At 57.1% G+C, this 18,205-nt stretch overlaps 2 protein-coding genes across 12 annotated transcripts; both read right to left on the reverse strand.

Annotated features, from left to right (window-relative positions):
* Window positions 1-118: 118 nt before the first annotated feature.
* On the reverse strand, window positions 119-10,479 carry Znf512b (zinc finger protein 512B). Of its 7 annotated transcripts, XM_074075168.1 has the most exons (17): window positions 10,406-10,479; window positions 8,491-8,616; window positions 8,046-8,188; window positions 7,586-7,714; window positions 6,870-7,492; window positions 6,543-6,769; window positions 6,371-6,442; window positions 6,127-6,273; window positions 5,846-5,970; window positions 5,661-5,753; window positions 5,425-5,523; window positions 5,162-5,332; window positions 4,622-4,816; window positions 4,260-4,361; window positions 3,874-3,936; window positions 3,347-3,445; window positions 119-3,067 (listed from the first exon to the last, which is right to left on the reverse strand). In XM_074075168.1, the coding sequence occupies exons 2-17, from the start codon at window positions 8,612-8,614 to the stop codon at window positions 2,819-2,821; spliced, it is 2,661 nt and encodes an 886-aa protein (XP_073931269.1). In that variant the 5' UTR covers window positions 8,615-8,616; window positions 10,406-10,479; the 3' UTR covers window positions 119-2,818. The 7 variants fall into 7 exon arrangements, 6 of the variants coding, with proteins under 6 accessions (XP_073931269.1, XP_073931267.1, XP_073931268.1 ...); XM_074075166.1 differs by having other exon boundaries at window positions 6,870-7,714; XM_074075167.1 differs by lacking the exon at window positions 10,406-10,479 and adding an exon at window positions 10,159-10,304 and having other exon boundaries at window positions 6,870-7,714.
* A 1,384-nt stretch (window positions 10,480-11,863) lies between these two features.
* Samd10 (sterile alpha motif domain containing 10) lies at window positions 11,864-17,646 on the reverse strand. Of its 5 annotated transcripts, XM_074075184.1 has the most exons (6): window positions 17,456-17,577; window positions 16,485-16,542; window positions 15,491-15,672; window positions 15,234-15,405; window positions 14,816-14,916; window positions 11,864-14,584 (listed from the first exon to the last, which is right to left on the reverse strand). In XM_074075184.1, exons 1-6 carry the CDS (start codon window positions 17,462-17,464, stop codon window positions 14,249-14,251), a joined length of 858 nt encoding a protein of 285 aa, XP_073931285.1. In that variant the 5' UTR covers window positions 17,465-17,577; the 3' UTR covers window positions 11,864-14,248. The 5 variants fall into 5 exon arrangements, with proteins under 5 accessions (XP_073931285.1, XP_073931284.1, XP_073931283.1 ...); XM_074075183.1 differs by lacking the exon at window positions 16,485-16,542 and having other exon boundaries at window positions 17,456-17,646; XM_020161003.2 differs by lacking the exon at window positions 16,485-16,542 and having other exon boundaries at window positions 14,420-14,584; window positions 14,776-14,916; window positions 17,456-17,643.
* Between the last annotated feature and the right edge of the window lie 559 nt (window positions 17,647-18,205).

The following is an 18,205-nucleotide window of genomic DNA, read 5'->3' on the forward strand; positions in this document are numbered from 1 at the left end:
AGACGGCGGGATAGGGACGAGGATGGGGACAGATGGTCACAATTCGGGCAAGGCCCAAGCTCACCTCAAAACATCTTGCAAATAAACACTTTGTAGATAGAATATATATGTGTATATATATGGTTACAAGTGATAGCTGGAACCTGTCTTTCGAAATGCACTTGTGTACGGAGGACTGCATTAAAAAAAAAAAAAAAAAAACTAAACTAAACCAAGAAACCCAAAGTTTAGGATGCATGGTTGCCAGGCAGAAGGGACGACCTACTGGCCTTCTGGAACCCAGGCCTGCAAAGCAAGATGCCTGGCGCCACCCAGCCGGGGCGCACAGGGACAGCCCTCCCTTACCAGGGCTCCCTTCTGAACCACCAGATTGGAAGGCCCAAGGTTATGGGGCACACCCTCATCTGCCTATGCAGGAGAGTAAAGTGCATCCTAGCTGTGTGTTAAGTGTCAACCCCTCGGGCACTTTCCTGTTCTCAGGGCAGGGCGTGCACTGAGCCAGAGGTAGATCTGCAGAAACCCCGACTGTCGCATTTTGCTAAGGCCCAGGGCTTGTGTCTCCAAGGTCTGTGCCCACATCCTGAGGGTCTGCCATGCTGGTCCTTTCAGAGGGTGTCTGTCGAAGCTGGTGGTCACCTGGCCACCTGTGGGCCAGAGTGGGAAGGTGGGAAGACCCTACTGAGCCCTACCCTCTTCGGAGAAGCGCTCTGCAGACTAGTTCACCTCTGCTCAACAGCCAGTACTGGGAGGGAGGGTCTGACCCAACAGCCACTCTTCAGAGCAGCTCCATGCCGTCCTCACAGACAAAGAAAGGAGTTAAAGTGCTAAACATCAAGTCACCCAGGACCCCACTTCCCACATGAGGGCCTGTGGGCGTCTGGGAGTGTCCTGGAAACCCACCCCCCAGCAAAACCCAGGCCCTCCACCATACCCCTAAGTGTCTAGTACCTGAGGCTAGGGTGGGCAGCTATACCCTGCAGAGGTATTGGGGTACAACCTTCTCTGCCATGGGTAACAAGGGCAAAGTGCACCTGGGCCTTCCTCCCCCTCTCCAGCTACACATCACTACCCCAAAGCCTCAGCCTCTTTTGACCACTGACACTGTTATCACACCCACCCTCTGCCTATGCAGCCTTCCTGTGATCAGGCCAAGATAATGTGGTGATGTGGGAAGCTCACTCTACACCCTTCCCCAGCACATCAGATCAGGACTGCCCAGAGTCAGAGCCCTCCCAGATACAAAGGGTATAGTGGCCCCACCCAGCAAACCCCTTGGAGCTTATCTTCCTGGAGCCCCTCTCCCTTGGGGCAGAGAGGTTATCCAGTCAATACTGTCCCCTGGGCAGAAGAGGGGCCCTGGCTACAGCCACAGCCCAGTCCAGTCCAGCCCCACCTTCGGCACCAGGAAACCCTTAGCACCAAAATGTCAGGTTGTGAGTTTTTGTATAAAAAACAGAATTTTAAAAAAGATTGTTACTTGTCACAGCAACAAGACTGGCATCCACGACACCCAGGAGACGCGCACACAGGCAAATATCAAAATTCACATCATCCAGGATCAGAGGCTGAGCCCTCAGCCCACCCCACTCCCACCACAAAACCCCTCTCCCAGCCTCCTCCTCCCTGCACACAGGGGTTGGGAAGGTGGGGGCCAGTAAAGAGGCCACAAGGTGAGACTGCATGCAGAGCCACCTTCTCCAGGCACCCTGGGCTCCCTGCCTGACTCTGCCCAACTGACAGATCCTGCCACCCTCAGGGCCCCAAAGGAAGTTGGGTCCAGCCCCAGAGCTGCCACCTTGGCTGAGGCTTGCCCCTCACTGGCCTTCAGGTTCTGTATCAAATGACCATGCCACCAGACACACAGCTCAGGTGAAGGGGAAGAAGGGCTTCCACTAAGCTAGGCCTCTGGGTTAGCATGGCATGGCAGATGCAGGCTGTCTCCCACTCCTCAAGATCTGGGTCACTTCTGCCCAGCCCTTGCCCATGTGCCCCTTACCCCAGGGATATCCCCTCAAGCTGCCAATCATGGCTTACAGCATCAGAAGCTGAAGGATAGAAGCATGGCACACCAGCCCCTCACCTGCAGGCTGGCAGTGTGCCTGGACCTCTCTGTAGGTAGAACAAGCAGAGTCCCTCTCTTCCCAGAGGGGCTGCTTCCCTCACCATGATCACATCATGGGCCAGTGGGGCATGGCCTGAAGCACAGCAGGGATGACAGACAGAGAAGGGGGCAGGCCCAGAGAGGTAGAAAACAGAAGCAGAGGGATCAGAGGTGGGTGGACAAGGGAGGCTGTCAAGTCAGCATGGCAGTGGTCAGACGGGGTCTGTCCTGGGAGGTAGCGGGGGATACTGGAGTTCCAGTGTTGGGTGGAGGTGAGGCCCAGACAGTGGCAGCCAGGCTGCCCAGGTATCCTCATCAGCCCAGAACCATGGGTCACCAGAGATGCCTGAGCCTTGGGAGAACCAGGGTAGAGAGGGACCAAAGGCCATTTGAATGCTCTGCACTGCAGTCCCCCATGGTGCCAAGGCCCCAGGCCCTGCCAGGCCCATGAACACCCTCATGAGAAGGGCTAACCCACCTCAGCCTATTGCACTTCTGTTGCTGCCCTTGGCACCCCAGGGAGCCCAGCCCAGCTGTGCCAAGGCAGCCTCAACAAGGGAAGGGCCACTTTCAGGAAAGGGAGAGTGGCTGGCCACCCCCACTAGACAGATGGGTGGGGGATGGGGGATGGAGGACAGGAGTTCCAGAACTGGTTCCCCTACCCTGGACAGAGTGGGGCTTGATGGCCATTGTGGGGCCAGGCCCCACCCACAAGGCTCACTTTTCAGGTGCCTTTCCGGCTCCAGCCTTCCGCCCAGTACAACCCCGAGCCCCCTTGTCTCTGGCTCCTGGGGTCCAGTCATCCCGACGGGGGGTTAGCTTGGACACAGACTCCTCAGGGGACCGTTCCTTTGGCTTGCGGCCCCGCTTCTTCCCGCCTGCCAGACTTTTCTTCTCTCTCCTGGGCATCAAGGAGTCCTGGCCCTTATGTCTGGGTGGTGGGTCAGTTGAGGTCCGGAACCAATTCTAGAGAGAGAAAAGCTATGGTGAAAACCAAAGACCCTGCCCCCAAACTTCAGACCCAGCTGCCTTCAGGACAGATAGGCAAACTGCAGGGAGGTAGCTAAGTGCAGGGTTCCTACTCAGAAAGGCCCCTGCTCAGGGTGACAGGTTGGCACACCCCAGTCTCCCGGATCTTCCTGGAAAGCTAGATCCCACTTTAGGGAGAACCCACCAAGTTTCTCAGCACATACCATCTGGGCCACCCACTCTCTACCACCCACCCCCAGTGGATAGCTCTCATACCTCCGCGTGGGTCTTGAGGATATGGTATTTAACGCCGCTTTCAGAGCTGAATTCTTTGGGGCATAGCAGGCAGCGGTACTTCCCCACCAGGTGGTCCCCCTGCAATGCACAGCAGTACAGTCCCCAACCCTCAGAGGACCAAAGTGCTCAGATCTGGCCTTAGCCCTTACCCCACTGCTAATAGGTCAGGGTCAGGGTCAGGGTCAACCCAAACAAAGATGCATTGTCGGGATGTGTACCGAAAGGCTGGGCTTCAGAGACCTACAAGACATGACCACTGAGCCGACCATGCTGCAGTGTAGGTGTATATCCACAGATGAGAAGCGCCAGGGCAAGGCTTGGAACTGACTGTGGCTGGAAGTAGGGTTCAGGGAGGATTCATGGGCTGGCTGGCTGGCATTAGCCAGTCTCTGGGCTTGTGTGCAGGGTGAAGGAGAGGGTATCATGCTAGTAAGTGTGGACTCCTGGCAGGAGAAAGCTAGCAGTGCTGAGTACCCTATACAGCCATATTGAGGCCCAGCACTAACCTTGCTGCAGCTGGCAAGATGGGCTTTGAGGCCAGACACACTGGAGTAGATGGCTTCGCAGCACTGCAGGCAGGAGAGAGCTGTGGGGGAGGCTTTGCCAGGGCATCCCATACCTCAGCCCCAGGGAGCTCTGGGGCTTCTTTGGGGCAGTGGAGGGCCTGCTCCCAGGAGACCTGGGGTGTGGGCAGGCTGGGATGTGGGGCTAGAGGTTGATGCCCCTCTGCTGACAGGGTCTTCATGAGGACCCTGCAGAAGCCCAAGGTCAGGAAGGCAGTCACCTCCTGACAGGTCTGTCTCAGCCTCATGTGCTATCTGAAGGGCCACACCTGGACCCTCTTTCCTAGGCCCCCCTCCCCCACATCCCCCACCCGCCTGCCCCAGCTCACATCATTGGGACAGTTCACGTGGCCCTTCTCCTTGACTTCATTCTTCCATGCCTCCAGCAGCTGGGGGTTGAGCGTTGGGAGGCCTGGCCGAGTGTAGTTGAGCTGCAAAGCCAGGCACAGCTCCACATGAGCCCCAGGGTGAGGCACCTGCTGCTCTGACAACATGTGCCTCTACAGCAGGCTTGAGGCCCCTCCATACATGGAGTCAGTAGATGGCCAAAGTCACAAGGGCATGGCTGTCACAGGAAACTCTAGAATGAGGCACATCCTGGCCAGAGATCAGGAGGTTGGGGGACTTGGGGGAGCAATTAGGGAGTGACCATGGCCCATGGTCCTGCCCATCACTTGGTTAGGGAGCTCACCCGTGCAGTCTCAGGCACAAGGTCATCCTTCATGCGCCGCTTGGTCCAGTCGTGGGCCAGCTCGTCCTCCGCGATCTCCTGTAGGTGGAACACAGCAACCTGGGCCGATGTGCGGCGAATGCGACCACTTGGGGTCCGCTCCACACCCAGCAGGTCCTCAGCTTCGGGGGTCTTGTCTGTGGACTCCTCGGAGGGCTGGGGGGGGGGCGGGGAGGGGTGGGACACAAAGAGGTAAGCCACAGGAGGACAGCCAGAGACAATGGGTCAAGGTCAGCACAGGAAGAGGACATGTGTCCTTTGCAAGCAGAGGGACCCAGCGTGTATAAATGTATGATTGGGATGTGGATGACACAGGCAGCCCCAGGCTCCCACCCTCCCTCCTACCAGGACACAAATGGCTTAAGATCACTAAGGTTAGGGATTGCATCTGTCAGGCAACACATGGACATGTGAACACATGCATGGCACACAAGAAAGAGCCTGTGCCACAGCCCAGGCCATATGAGAGCCACAAGAACACGGGGAACATGGGCAACTCACCGGGACTGTGTGCTCTGAGCGCACATGGTAGTCATGGCCAGCCTTGGAACGGTAAGTCTTACCGCAGTGGGCACAGGGAAAGGAGGGGCTGTCTATTTCACAGGGTGGCTTCCCGCAGCGCCGCTGGTGGTACTGATAGCCCATGAGGCTGGAGAAAGCAGCCCCACAGCCCTGGAGGTCCGGGTCAGAGGTTGGGTAAGTGGCCAGTAAGGTGCCTAGTCCTGCACCTGACCTGAGTACCCTGTTCCTGCCCCTCCACTGACCTCTTGGGGGCAGCGCAGCCGCCCCATCTGCTTCAGCACCTTGCGTAGCCGCTCTCGCTCCTCCTGCTCCCCTCTCTCAGAGGCCTCAGCATCAGTGGGCTAGGGACAGAGTGATCCTCAGATCCAAGTCCAGAGGTCAGGTCAGTGATCCAAGGTCAGGCATGGAGAGTGCAGTGGGGTGGGCTGAGAGGTCAGCAGTTAGGGCTGGATAGGGAATTGGGGGCCAGGCAGCATACCTTGGCACTGTGCTCTGCCATGGTGTGGTAGTTGAGGCCAGCCTTGGACTTGAACTGCTTTCGGCAATGCTGGCACTTGAGCGCCTCCTGCAGCTACAGACACAGCCCAGCCCAGCCCAGCCATGAGAAGCTTGGCCCGAGAAGCTAGATGGTCAGGCCAAGTACTCCTCCTGGGATAGCCTTACCTTCTGACACACCTCCATGTGCTTCTTGAGCCCCACAAGAGTCTTCCGGGTAACCACATTGCAGGTGGGGCAGATAGCCTCCCCCCGTTCATGGATAGCTCGCTGCCACTGCTCCTCAGGGCCACCTGTGAGGCAGGGCAGGGCCTCAGGGGCCTGTGGGGACTCTGGGTGCCCTGGACACCAGGTACAGCACCCAGGTAGTACAGTGAGCCCCCATGCCTGTGCAATGAGATCCAGCCCACCACAGAGACCTGCAATGGGTCCCACCAGGCTGCTCCCACCTGGGGCTGGATAGGCTGCAGGATTCACCACCTCTTTGCAGACAGTGGTGGTAGTGGCCAGCACCTTCTTCCGCACATCCTCCGGGACTGGCCCTTCCTGCTTCTTGGAGCGGTGAACTCGGGCCTTGTCCTCCGCTTTGGCCAGGCCTGTGTGTAAACATGGGGTGGATGGGAAATATGGGCTGAGTGTTCGCACATATGTGGATGCACCCAGTAGGAGGTGCCCAGCTGGCTGGAATCTCACCTTTTAGCCCAAATGTCCCTGAGATGGATGGCTGCTCCCCTGTAAACTTCTTGGGTGTTTTCTGTTTCCTTCCTGACTCGGGGGAGAGAAAAGAGGGGCCAAGATTCTGGTCAAATAACCATCGGGAGGCTAGAGCCCACTCTGGCCACTGCCCTGGGGGCTTTCATCTTACTGTGCTTTGTACGCTCTGGGTCCTCCTCAGGTAGGGACATATGACTTGTAGGGCGCAGCATCTCCTTGCCCACTGAGGGCCTGCTGCCTGGCAGCAGGGAGCTGTTGCTGGGATCTGTACTCAGCTGGAAGGTTGCGCTCTGGCCCATGGTAGATGGGCCATACTCTCCATTCTCTGGCCTCGCCTGCTTGGGCAAGATGGGACAAGTGTCCAGGCCATCTGCAGCCCTGCAGGGAATGGGCAGGGTGAGGGCCAGTAAGGCCTGGCCCTGGCCCTTTCACCCCTAGGCAGAGCTAAGGACTTTCCACCTGGAGCAAGCTCCTGTACCTTTTCTTACCGCTGCTCTTCCCTGCAGCACGAGGCGCTTTGTTCTCAGACTTGGTCAGTAGTATCATTTTGCAGGGCGGTGTGTGTCTGCTGATGGCAACGGGCCTGCTGACCGGCACTGGCTTGCTGACCACAATTGGCCTGCTGACCGGCACTGGCTTGGTGACCGGCACAGGTTTTGTAACTGTCACAAGTTTTGTGACTGGCATGGGCTTGGTGACTGGCACAGGTTTGGTGACTGGGATGGGCTTGGTGACTGGCACAGGCCTAGTGACTGGCACAGGTCTGCTGACTGTAACAGGCTTGGTGACCGGCATGGGTCTAGTAACCGGCACAGGCTTGGTGACCGGCACAGGTCTGCTGACTGTGACTGGCTTGCTGATGCCAATGGGCTTGCTGACTCCCACTGGCTTGCCAATTGTGACAGGTTTGCTTACTCCAATGGGCTTGCTGACCCCAACAGGCCGGCTGATGGTAACCGGCCTGTTGACTGGACCAGGCTTGGGGGCAGGCAGGGGACGGTCCATGTGATTCCAAATCCGGTGCTTCTCCAGCTGGGTCTTGGAGGTGAATGCGGCCTCGCAGAAAGGGCAAGGAAAGGCCAGCCTATCTGAAATGGCGCCCTGGGCAGGGAGGGCAGGTGTGGGACGGGGCCCCGGGGGCCTCTGCCCAGATGCACCCCCAGGCCTCCTCTTCCCTGACCCGCAGCCCCTTACCCCTTGGCACCGCTGGTAATGGTACTTGAGCCCGTAGATGCTGGGGAACTCCAGCCAGCACCCTGAGTTTGGACACTTCACCCTTGAGTGTGCCTTGAATTCATCTTTCCACTGGTTCATCAAGGAGAGCTGGACGTAGGGAAAGGACATGTTGCTGACCCTCAGCCATGCAGGCCTCTACCAACCCAAGCTCCAGACTCAGAGTCCTCCCCAGGCCTACAGGGCACAGAGGCCATATGAGTCCCTCAATATGAGGACCACAGCAAGAATTCAAGCCATGCTCCAGATCTGTGCTGGGGGCTACTTGGACCTCACTGCATGCCAGATGCAAAGTCCCAAGGCCACATGCTGAAACTCAGAGTTAGCACAGGATGGAGGGCAGGTTAGAATAGGACAGTGGCCTCCACAGGTCCACAGGCTGTCCCAGCACGAGTCCTACCCCAGCCCTCAGGGAGCTCACGGGAATGTCTCGGAGGGCCTGGTTCTCAGCCTTCGGCCGCCCCTTTTTCTTCCCTTCTGTCCTGTCACTGGCTGGACTTCCAGGGTCAAAGCAGAGTGGGGCCTGGCCAGGCACTGTCTGTCCACTGTGGGCCACCGGCATCCCTGCAGCATAGGATGCAGTAATGCTCAGGGACTGCACAGCATTACCAGCTACCAAGGGGTAATGGGGCCAGAGAGAGCCTTGGTCCTTGGCTTGCCAACACCAGGGTACAGGTACATGTGTATGGGGGGGGAGTGTATAGGGTGGGGGGGGACACCAGCTTGGACAACAGCCCAATCCACAGGCTATGTTCACAGCAACATTCTCCACCCCAAGGAGGCCCTCAGGACACCCGGAGAGGAAGTCCACTCTACCACTGCCTACCCATGACTCTCTCAAATTGATTTTGGCACTAACTCCTCACCCAGCTTCAGTGGGTCCTGCAGCATGGGAAGTCGAACCTCTTTCCGGCTGCCACCCTTCCCAGGTGCACTCTTGCTGGAACTCTGGAGCCGGCGGCCTCCTCCAACACAGAAGGGGTCAGTCATCTCTGTGGAGCAAGTGTACCGAACTGTGAGTCTGACAGGCCCAACTCAAGGCTTTTGCTGGGACTGCCCTGGAGCCTGCTATGGACAGGCCCTCTCTCTGGCTATCATATGAAAAAGCAAATAATGGAGGCTCCTGACACAGGGGAGAAACTGCATAGCCAATGTTTCTCCAGACAATCCAGAAGGCACAGACAGTGTGAAAGGACCCGAGACCCTCACCACCTTCAACAGGCATATTGCATATTGCCCACCCCTGACCGATGCCCCACACTTCGGATCAGTCAGGGGCCTGTCCCTGTGCAAGAGGAGGGAGGCTAACATCTCTCCTAGGAGCCAATTATGGCACCAGGGATGGCTGCTGGCTCATAGGCAGCCAGCCCTGGCACCTCAGAGACACCTTTCCCTTGGGACCCTTGCCCCTGCCCATTAAGGCCCCAAGCAATGTCAACCTACCGAGGTAGGCACTACTGAATCCTCCTTTCCACACACAGGAGACAGCCAGTGTGAGTGCTGAGGGCCTCCAGCCCACTCCTCAACTACATACACTCCTCTCTTTGATGGACATCAGACTGAGGACTCACCAGCATCCTGTTCTAGTTCTGGTGCCTACTGAGCCATCCTACCTGGCTGTCTTCTCAGCTCTGTACCTAGCCAGGGCCCCTCACCCACACAGAAGTCTCATGCTCAGTCCCTGGGCCATCACAGGCTGGTCTCCCCTCCCTGTTATTCTAAACAGCCTCTAGGTTCCCTGTCTATGGATTTCATCTAAACAAGTCACAGCGAGCACTAGCAAGAGACCCAGGTTCCAGAGCCTCCCAGGCTGCAGGCCAGAGAGTATGCTGCTGCCCAATACTGGGTCTCCAGAGGTCTGTTCTGCTGGAGACTCCAATCCCTGAGAGGTGAGAAGCAGGTAGGGGTCTCTGAGTCTTGCCCTGTGGGGACCCTCCAGAGACACCCAAAGCCACAAAAGGGGGAGGTAACGGAGCACTGTGTGAACAGGTAAGCCCTCCCTTGATAGTTGCTGACCAATCCAGATCAGAGAGGGTGGGAAGGGTTGGGAAGCCCTGCTGTGTACAGGAGCGCTAAGGTCAGAGGTCCGAGTAGTCACTGACCACTGACAAGGGTGATCCTGCACCCTGAGCCCTGGGTCCGAGGTCAACCAACCAAAGTTCTCAGGGAGTTCTCAATTTGTAATTTCAAAAGGAGACAGCGTGGACATGAGTCATCGCAGCCCCTGATGACCCCAGAGGCCGGGGACGCAGGTGCCCCGAGAATCTCCCTTCCAATTTTTCCAAAGCCTGGGCAGAGAATTCAAGAGTTTTTTTTTTTTTTTTGGGGGGGGGGGGGCTAAGGCCGGGCTGGTCTAGGAGGCAGAAACCTCCTTCTACCTGGACCTGAGTCTCGCGCACCAGGGCGCGAAGGGGCTTCCCCTGGCAGGAGCCTCCGGGGGAAGGGGCGCCGTCGCCGGCACGGGGGCCGCTCGGCCCCGATCCGGCCAGGTGAGGGCGGCCAGGAGGCGCACCTGGAGGCCGGTCGCCACCCACCTGTCACCTGCGGCAGGGTGCGGACGTGGGCCTCGGCCTGGCCCGGAAGGGCCAACCGCGGGGGGGCGAAGGCAGTGAACCAAAATGGCGACTTTTTCTGGAGAAGGAGGAGGCAGGAAGACGGCGCCGGCGCGGGGCGCGGGGCGCGGCGCGGGTCCGGGCGCGGGGGGGCGGCAGGCTGGGCCCGGGGCCTGAACGGGGCGGGCGCCAGGGCCGCGGCGGGGCAGGGCCGGCGGCCGGCGCTTACCTGCGGCGCCCAGCGGGGTGCGGCCGGGCCGGGCCGGGCCGGGGCCGGGGCGCTGGGCGCGGGGTCCAGGCGGCGCAGGCTGCGCGCCGCGCTGCGCACATGCGCGCTCCCGCCCCTCCCACCTTTGACAGTTTTACTGCGGGGGGGAGGGGGCGAACTCTCGCGGTATTCCTGCCTCCGCTGCGCGACGGGGAGGGGGCCCATCAGGCCCGCCTGCTCCACCCGGCTCCAAGACCCAAGGCTTCGGTGGGTTGGACCTCCAGGGTCAAGTGGCCAGTCATTCTGTCCGTAGAGAGAGGCGTTTTGTGGAGGGGAGGTAAACTGAGGGACTCTAGGGGCGTGGGACGCTGCCCCACCTCGCGCTGGCAGTGGTAGGTGCAGCGAGCAAGGGAGGCTTCTATGCTCAGAGACGTTGACCTGCTCACCCCTCCCATGGGCTGACAGAGCAGGATTGAGACTCTTTGTAGCTGGCCTTGTGGCCACCTTAGTCACGCTCGCCACTGTGAAGGCCATGGAGCTTCGCTGGGATCAACTGACCGTTCAATCAACTTTGTGGGTAGTAGTCCTAGACCAGTAGTCAACACCTGCTCCTTTGCCCCAGAGCCTGAGCTGTGCTGGTGTCAGGTCTGGGCATAATGGGACCCCGCCCCCGCAGGACTTGGGATCTCCCTGGAGAGGGACTGGGGAGTGCCAAGCGCTGGCTGGTGAGGAGGTAGAGCATGCCTGGAGCTCCACAGAAAGGCAGCAAGGGATGCCTGTAAAAGATCTACTCTGCCTGCTCACAGCACCCATCTCCCAGGGGAGAACTCACCTCTTAGGAGGGAAGAGAGAGAAGAAAACTGGGTTTCCATTTTTGTGCCCACAGCACTATGAAAATATTGTTTAATCGTGTATATTTATTACTTTTATAATTAAAACTGAATAAAAAAATTTTAATACCCCTTTGTGCATTCCATAAGCGTTTTGGACTCCTCAAAATTGGTGTGGGCTGGAAATTGCTATTTGGGAAACACGGGTACAAGGTGTAGCTCCTTCTCTGGGGCCCTTCTTGCCCAGGCACTCTTTGCCTTGTTCCTCCTGGAGTAACTTTATTGCATTGCTTGGGGGCAAGGCAGAGAAGATATCTGCCTCTTCTCTATAGGACCTTGGAACTTGCTTTGCCTGAGGCTTGCACAGGATCTCACTCGTGTGGAAGGAGAGGCAGGGATTGAGCCCTCAGTCGGTTGGACCTTCCCTTGGAAATCAGAGCCAGTGTGCACTGCCATGCTCAAGTGACTCCAGCAGGAATCGGGGGAGGGAGTTACTGACACCAGGATGTTGGGTTGGGTCAGTGTGTATTCTCTGAGGTGCACCCAAGGTTGTCAGCTGTGTGTAAGTGTCTGTGTAAGTGTCTACAATTTATTTTTGGTGGTACTGGGGTTTGAACTTACAGTTTCACACTTGTAAAGCAGGCACTTTTTTTTTTTTTTTTAGTGGGATTGGGGCTTCTTGCAAAACAGGCCCCCTACCACTTGAACCACACCTCCAGTCCTAGGTGCCTAGGATGTGTCAACGTTCACAGGAGGTGTGTGTGTAAGTAGCCATGTGTGTTAGGCAGCATCCAGGTTTGGACATCTCCTGTTTTAGGTGAGATCCATGCTCACCTGTATGTTAGTATCCAGATGAGCAGTCATCAGGGCACATGGGGTGTGTATCTGGATCTTAGCATGTGTGTCCTGGCTGTGGTGTGTCGAGTGTAAATATGTGTCAACATGTGAGGGACCAATTGTTTTCTCTGTGGAGCTAGAGGTCAGGTATTGCCTGAGGGTTTGTGTGTATTGAGAATGTGCTGTGTCTTGTGTGTTTCTGTATGTTAGTGGGTCATTGTTGTGCATTAGTATTTGTGTATTTTTACATAATTACATCTGTACATGTAGGGGTGTTGTATATCTTTGTGAGAATCATTGTGTTTGTGCATCTGGTCAATTACACAAGTGTATTTCCGTGTGGAGGCATGTCATTGCATGTCTGGATAACAATGTCACTGTCTCTGTTCATGTGTGTGTATCTGGTTGCTCTGTATCAGGGAGTGTGCTCTGATCTGTATGCTGTGTGTGTCACAGCATGGCCCTGTGTGAGGCTGAATAGTGAGCCCCAACAGATGACCATGCTAAATCCCTGAACCTTTAAATGGGACTTTATTTGCAAAAAGGGTCTTTGCAAATGTGATTAAGAATCTTGAGATGAGGTTAACCTGGACTACCCAGGTGGGCCCTAAATTTAAGCTTTCCTATAAGGGACAGAGGGAGATTTGAGGACAGAAGAGGAGTGACGTGACCACAGAAACAGAGATTGGAGTGATGTACTCTTGAACCCAGGAATCTGAGCCCCCAGAAGCTGGAAAAGGCAACCCTAACTGTAATCCTACATTGCACTCCTGAGAGAGCATAGCCCTGCTGAATTTTAGTCTTCTGACTTAGAGAACTGGATCAATTTCTTTTCATCTTCTCCTTCTTCCTATCTCTTTCCTGCTGGGGATTGATACCCCCAGCCTCTGAATAATCCATTGTTGGAAGCCACTGTTCATAGTTCTTTTTTAAGAACCTACACACCATGTGTCTGGGCTGTTCCTTTGAGTATGTGGGGTGTCCTGTCCACTCATGAATGTGTGAGGCCTCTTGTAATTGTAGTTCTGTTATTCCCTGCCCCCACCCCCATAGGAAGTCCCTCCAGGATGTGACGCTACTGCCCCCTGGTGGTCCCAGCTGCAGGTGCTGGACACCCCCCTCCTCCCACACCCAGCACTGTGGGCACTTGAGAACCAGGTTTATTTCTGATTTCTTGTCAGAGTATAAAAAAGTAAGCGGAAAAACAAGGAAGACAGGACAGAAGCAAGGGGTGGAGAAAACACAGGAGGGAGAAAAGAGGCAGACACAGGGCTGATGGCATAGGTAGGCAGAAATACTGGAAGCCAGCCCCAAGACAAGATGGGGGGGTCCCCCGTGGGGTGGGGCATACAAGATGGTAGGTGCCAGGCCAGTTGTCCAAATTCCACTTGGTACCTGCAATGACCAACCTCAAGTCCCATGGCCAGTTCTTGGGAAGGGACTGGAGGCTTAACCTCACCTGTCCCTGAGATTTTCAGATTCCTGGGGGAGTGGGAGAGGGCAGAGGAGCAAGAGGGGGGCTGCCAAGGCCACCCTCACTGGACCACTGCCAGGCAGCACCAGCCCCCAACTGCCCAGGGAGGGGTTTATCAGGCATCTGCTGGCAGATGTGGGGGCATGACCCTGTGGATAGTCTCCCTGTGAATCCACATTTTCTTGACAAAGCAACAAGGGGAAAACCCACACGCATGACTGATTCTCCAAGTTGGTTTCCAAGAGCCAGGGAAGATGCTTAAAAGCAATACTTTCCCAAAGGTAAGGCCAGAAGCACTGCTGAACCTGGTGAACTGGGAATGGAATTACTCATACGGGGATAGATTATTTGTGGTACCACAGTTTGTCTTTGGGTCTTGGGCACCCTGGGCCTCTCTCAGCCTTGGTTCTCATAAGTAGGTGTGGATGTGGTGAGGGATTCAAAAATAATGAATGAAGCACTTGGCATGGTACACAGTTGGGTGGGTACTGATGACCACTAGTCTGGACAATGGATTGGGCCTGCTGGGTCCTAGTGGGGGTAGGGCAGGAACACAAACCTAAGGGAGCCAAGGCAGGTTGTCCCACTGTGCAACTGACCTGGCAGTGCCTGGGAAGGACACAACTGGATGGGTCAAGGAACACATGCGTGACTCAGGCAATGGGGATGGTCACGCGGTGAAGGGAACATAAATAAACAGACTCCTGGGGAATCTGGGGGCATTCAAATCCCACTCAGGCTCCAGGCAGCTGCCCTGCTTGCTGCCAGCAGCACCAGGGGTGGGCCTGGGCTTGGGTTACAGGAGGAGGGGCTACACACAAGCAGCTTCTCTACCACACCCACAGGGCACAATCTGGAGTGTGTAACCAGGCACGCCTGGTGGTGGTGGTCCTGGTCCTGCCTGTTCACTGGGCCGGGCTTAGTCACTAGGGCATCCTGCCAGGGTCCAAGGGGGCTGCAGGGCCAGCTCTGCCTTATCCATGGCCGTGGGCTCCGGTCACAGTGTTGAGGTCTGGGGTCCAAGCCTGGGCAGCAGCTAGGACATGTTTCCGAAAGAAGCTGTAGGATGGACAGGAGTGAGGGAAGGGTGGGTCCCTACTACATCCCACCATCCCAAGATGGTCCTTTCAGGGGCCTCCAGACACCCTCTTGAGGTCACACCACTCACTGTGCACTTTCAGACCAGCCCTCCTTCCCACTCTCCTTCTCTCTCCCCTAGTCTCTTGGCATTCCAGGCTGTTCCCACTAACCTTGGCTGAGCAGCTGCAGGCTCCGCCCCTCCTCACGCACCTGCAGGCGAAGCACCTGCTGCAGCACCTCCTGTCTCTGGGCCTCCTGTGCCAGCCCCATTCGCTGCAGCTTCTCTGCGTTCAATCGAAGCAGTGCTCGGCCTGGGGAGAGCAGAGAAGCAAGAGGGCCTGGTGAGGACAACAGAGGCATCAAGAGCCAAAGCAAATGGTCTACATAGTGAGACACTGTCTCAGGAAAAATAAATAAATAAATAAATAAAAGCCAAGACAGAGACCAAGCGAGAATAAGAGAGGCCAAGCAGAGAAGTGTCAGATGAAGACAGAGCAGAGAGTCTAGGAGAGACAGAGAAAGACCACAGAAACACTGAAGATCCAGAAAGGAGGTTGGTTCAGGACACAGGTGGCTAGTGGAAAGGAGGTTCTCTTGAGCCTCTCCCTGTCCCATAGTCCCAACGTACCAGTGATGGCATGCTGGGAGAAGGCCTCGACGTAGACGAGGTAGTTGTGGGGACAGTGTTTCTTGAGCCACTTGCAAACGTCTTGCTGGCTCCACAAGACCACAGGCCGTGTCAGGCCACCTAGCGAGGGGCTTGTGTGGTACAGGCCATAGTGGTCAGAGTACAGACGGCCCTGCAGGGGAGGAGGGATGGCAGGTAGAGTGAGGGTGACCCAGCAGGGAGGGCAGGGGCTGAGTTTGGGTGGGTTTAGTGGGCACCTGGGGAGTCTCTGTGCCGGGCTGCTGTAGAAGCTTGATTGGCCTGCTGCTGGAGGCTCTCTGGCTGCGGGAGTCGTGCCACGTAAGGCTTGTACCGGGTGTCCGAGGCAGATGGCGGGGAATGCTCTCTGCTGACACTGTGTGCTCCAGGAGGGTCCGGCAGAAGCTGAAGTGGGCAGTGGCTGTATGCAGGGGTGCTTTGTCAGAGCAGTTAGGGGCAGGGCCAGAGACTTTTCTCCCCCAGAGCTAGCTCTTTGCCTAGCCCATTTTTCCCTCCACCAATGAGGGAAGCTACTTCCCCACTGAGAGCATCCCAGACTCCTAAGGTAGAAGAAAAAATGCAGGAGCTGTCTTGAGGATCCCCCCAAAGATGAACCAGACACACATTTCCCCCTTGTAAGCCTACAGGCCGCTCTTCTCCCAAAGTGTGCTTAGTCTGCTTAGATTGGAGGATGTGTGTCTCCAAGAGAGCTTGAGACCTACAGCTAGTCAATGGGGGCTATCTCAGGACTTCCCTAACTTCTTTTGCCTCTGCCTTGGGTTGACTCAGAAGCCTCACACATCCCATACAGGACCAGGGTATACACACAGGATGTGTCTTTAAGAGCTGGTCTCATTTCCTGGGAGGCCTTTATGGTGGGAGGCCTGGCTGAGGTTGCTGCCTGCCTATCACCATTAAGGGTGCCCAGTTCCCACAGTCATACCTGGTGTTTGAGGCTTGGCCCCTGCCCTGTTGCACTCACCAACTATGACTCACTGACAAAAAGCTCAAACTCTGGGCAAGCCAGCTACAGGGACTCTCCAAAACATGCTGGCTTTTCCTACTGTGAGGCCTCCACAGGGCTCAGCCCAGGACAGCACTGTGTAAATGTGGGCATGGGCTGTTCAATACAGGTGTGCTGGAGCAGTCTGCGTTGGGGACCCTCTTCCCACACCAACTTTGTTAGGCTGGTCATGTTTTAGTTTTATGGTAATTTCTGGGATCACCACTTACATGAGTTTGGGGACACAATTTCTAGATCTCTTGGGGTACAGGAGGCAACCCATAAACACTGTGAATAAATGAATGAACAAATAAAGGTTCTGTGTGGTGTATTCTCCTGGTCTCTACAGTTGAGGTTCCCATGCCAGGGCCCTTGTCCTGCCCTACCACCAGAAGTGCCATGAGAGACCCCTCCAAAGAAACCACCATCCTTTCCACACTGGGACAGGGCTTGGTGATGTGTCTAGGAGTTCTGAGAAGCCTACATTTTTACTCCCCACAAGCTTTCACCTCTGTAAGAATGCCCCCATTCTTGCAACATTGCATCTGGGCCCCCAGGTGATGCTAAATTTAAGGTTTAAGGTTAGATAGAAGGTGTGGTCACTGCCCCGAGGTAGCCTCTAGTACCGTAGGAAAACGTTTATTCTGAGCCCACACCTTCCAAGGGCAGGCAGGTGTTCTCAAGAGCTTCGCAGGGCCTTCGCTGGGCAGAGGCAGGAGCACACTGATCGGCAGAACCAGTCCGACGCCTTTGCCCGCGCCGCACCTGCCAGGGCCAACCAGGCCCCGCCCATTTCCTGCCTGCAGTCGGGGAGTCGGTCTCTCCCAGTTCCAACATCAGAATTCCAGAAAAAAAGATGGGGTTGGGTGCCCGAGCCTGGCTCTAGTCTCGGTCCCCCCTTAGCCCCGCTGCCAGGGCTGGGGCGGGTTTTCTCTGAGGGAAGGAAAGGGTGTTCCCTGTGTGGTGCCAGCCTGAAAACAGAAGCTCAGGCCAGTCATCCCCGGTCCCAGGCCGAAGGCGCACCTCATAATCCTCAAGGCCCGCTCTCCCCGCACTCACCCTCAACACAGGACAAAGGCCACTGGACCCCGTTAGGCTAGGACGCCCCCCGGCAGTTGCCCTCGCTGGAAGCTTTTCGGTCCCGGTATCTCTCCGACCCCACGCCAGTAATATTCCTGCACCCCAGCCCAGCCCTGCTCACCGTCCACATCCCGGCGCTCCCCAAAGCCCGCGCGCACAGCTCCAGCGCGGCCTCGCGGGGGGCTCAGCTTGGACCTCAGCTCGGTGAACATGGGGCCCGCGGGTGCCGGGCCCGCGCACACGCCCCTCGCAGAGCGCAGGGCGGCCAGTGTGGCCGGCGGGCAATGCGCGCCGCCGCCCCGCCCAAACCGGTCCCCGCGGCCCGCGATTCTGCGCGGCGAGGCACCTGCCGCCGAGCCCCGTACGCCGGGCGCGCTCCGGGAGCTCCGAGGTGTGTCGGCGGCGCGCGGGGCTGTGTGTGCGGAGGGTGTCAGCTAGGGCAAAAGGCGTCTGTGCGCACCTGGGCACTGCCCTGGAGTTCAGGGTCCCCGCGCACCTGCTGGAGGTTCTCTGACGCGGGCAAGCGAGGGACTGAAGGTCCCCCTCTGGGGGTTTGGGTGGGGCGAACGTCCTAACTACTCCTCGGGCCTTCCCCTTCTACCCACCGCGGTCCCGGCCGAGGGCCAGTCCAGCCCCTCCTAAACACTTGCCCAGTCTCCTGTCTCGTGAATGTAATTACACATTCTCCACTGGGGCGTCCTCCTGATCTGGCGGGAGGCCTTTCCCTCAAACGGGCGCCTTCTTCCCCAGAGAAACCTGCGCGACCCTTCGCCCCTATCATCCGGTGTAGCCCCTGAATCTGGATCAGTATTGGTGACGGGCAGCTCAGTGCTCCATTTAGAAGAGCTTGGCTGGGGAGGTGGGAAGAGAA

This window comes from Castor canadensis, chromosome 5 (genome assembly GCF_047511655.1).
Source record: "Castor canadensis chromosome 5, mCasCan1.hap1v2, whole genome shotgun sequence".
In the NCBI taxonomy this organism is placed as follows: Eukaryota; Metazoa; Chordata; class Mammalia; order Rodentia; family Castoridae; genus Castor; species Castor canadensis.

What these genes read in the sequence shown, in the direction of transcription:
- Znf512b (XM_074075166.1), bottom strand. Translation starts at nt 8,614, where the DNA reads ATGACTGACCCCTTCTGTGTTGGAGGAGGCCGCCGGCTCCAGAGTTCC. An exon ending in CCCAGAGCGTACAAAGCACA is followed by an intron (nt 6,443 to 6,542) that starts GTAAGATGAAAG and finishes CCCCCGAGTCAG; the next exon opens with GAAGGAAACAGAAAACACCC. An exon ending in GGCTGCGCTGCCCCCAAGAG is followed by an intron (nt 5,333 to 5,424) that starts GTCAGTGGAGGG and finishes CCGGACCTCCAG; the next exon opens with GGCTGTGGGGCTGCTTTCTC.
- Samd10 (XM_074075182.1), bottom strand. An exon ending in CTCCCAGCATGCCATCACTG is followed by an intron (nt 14,917 to 15,233) that starts GTACGTTGGGAC and finishes TGCTCTCCCCAG; the next exon opens with GCCGAGCACTGCTTCGATTG. An exon ending in AGCAGGTGCTTCGCCTGCAG is followed by an intron (nt 14,585 to 14,815) that starts GTGCGTGAGGAG and finishes TCCATCCTACAG; the next exon opens with CTTCTTTCGGAAACATGTCC.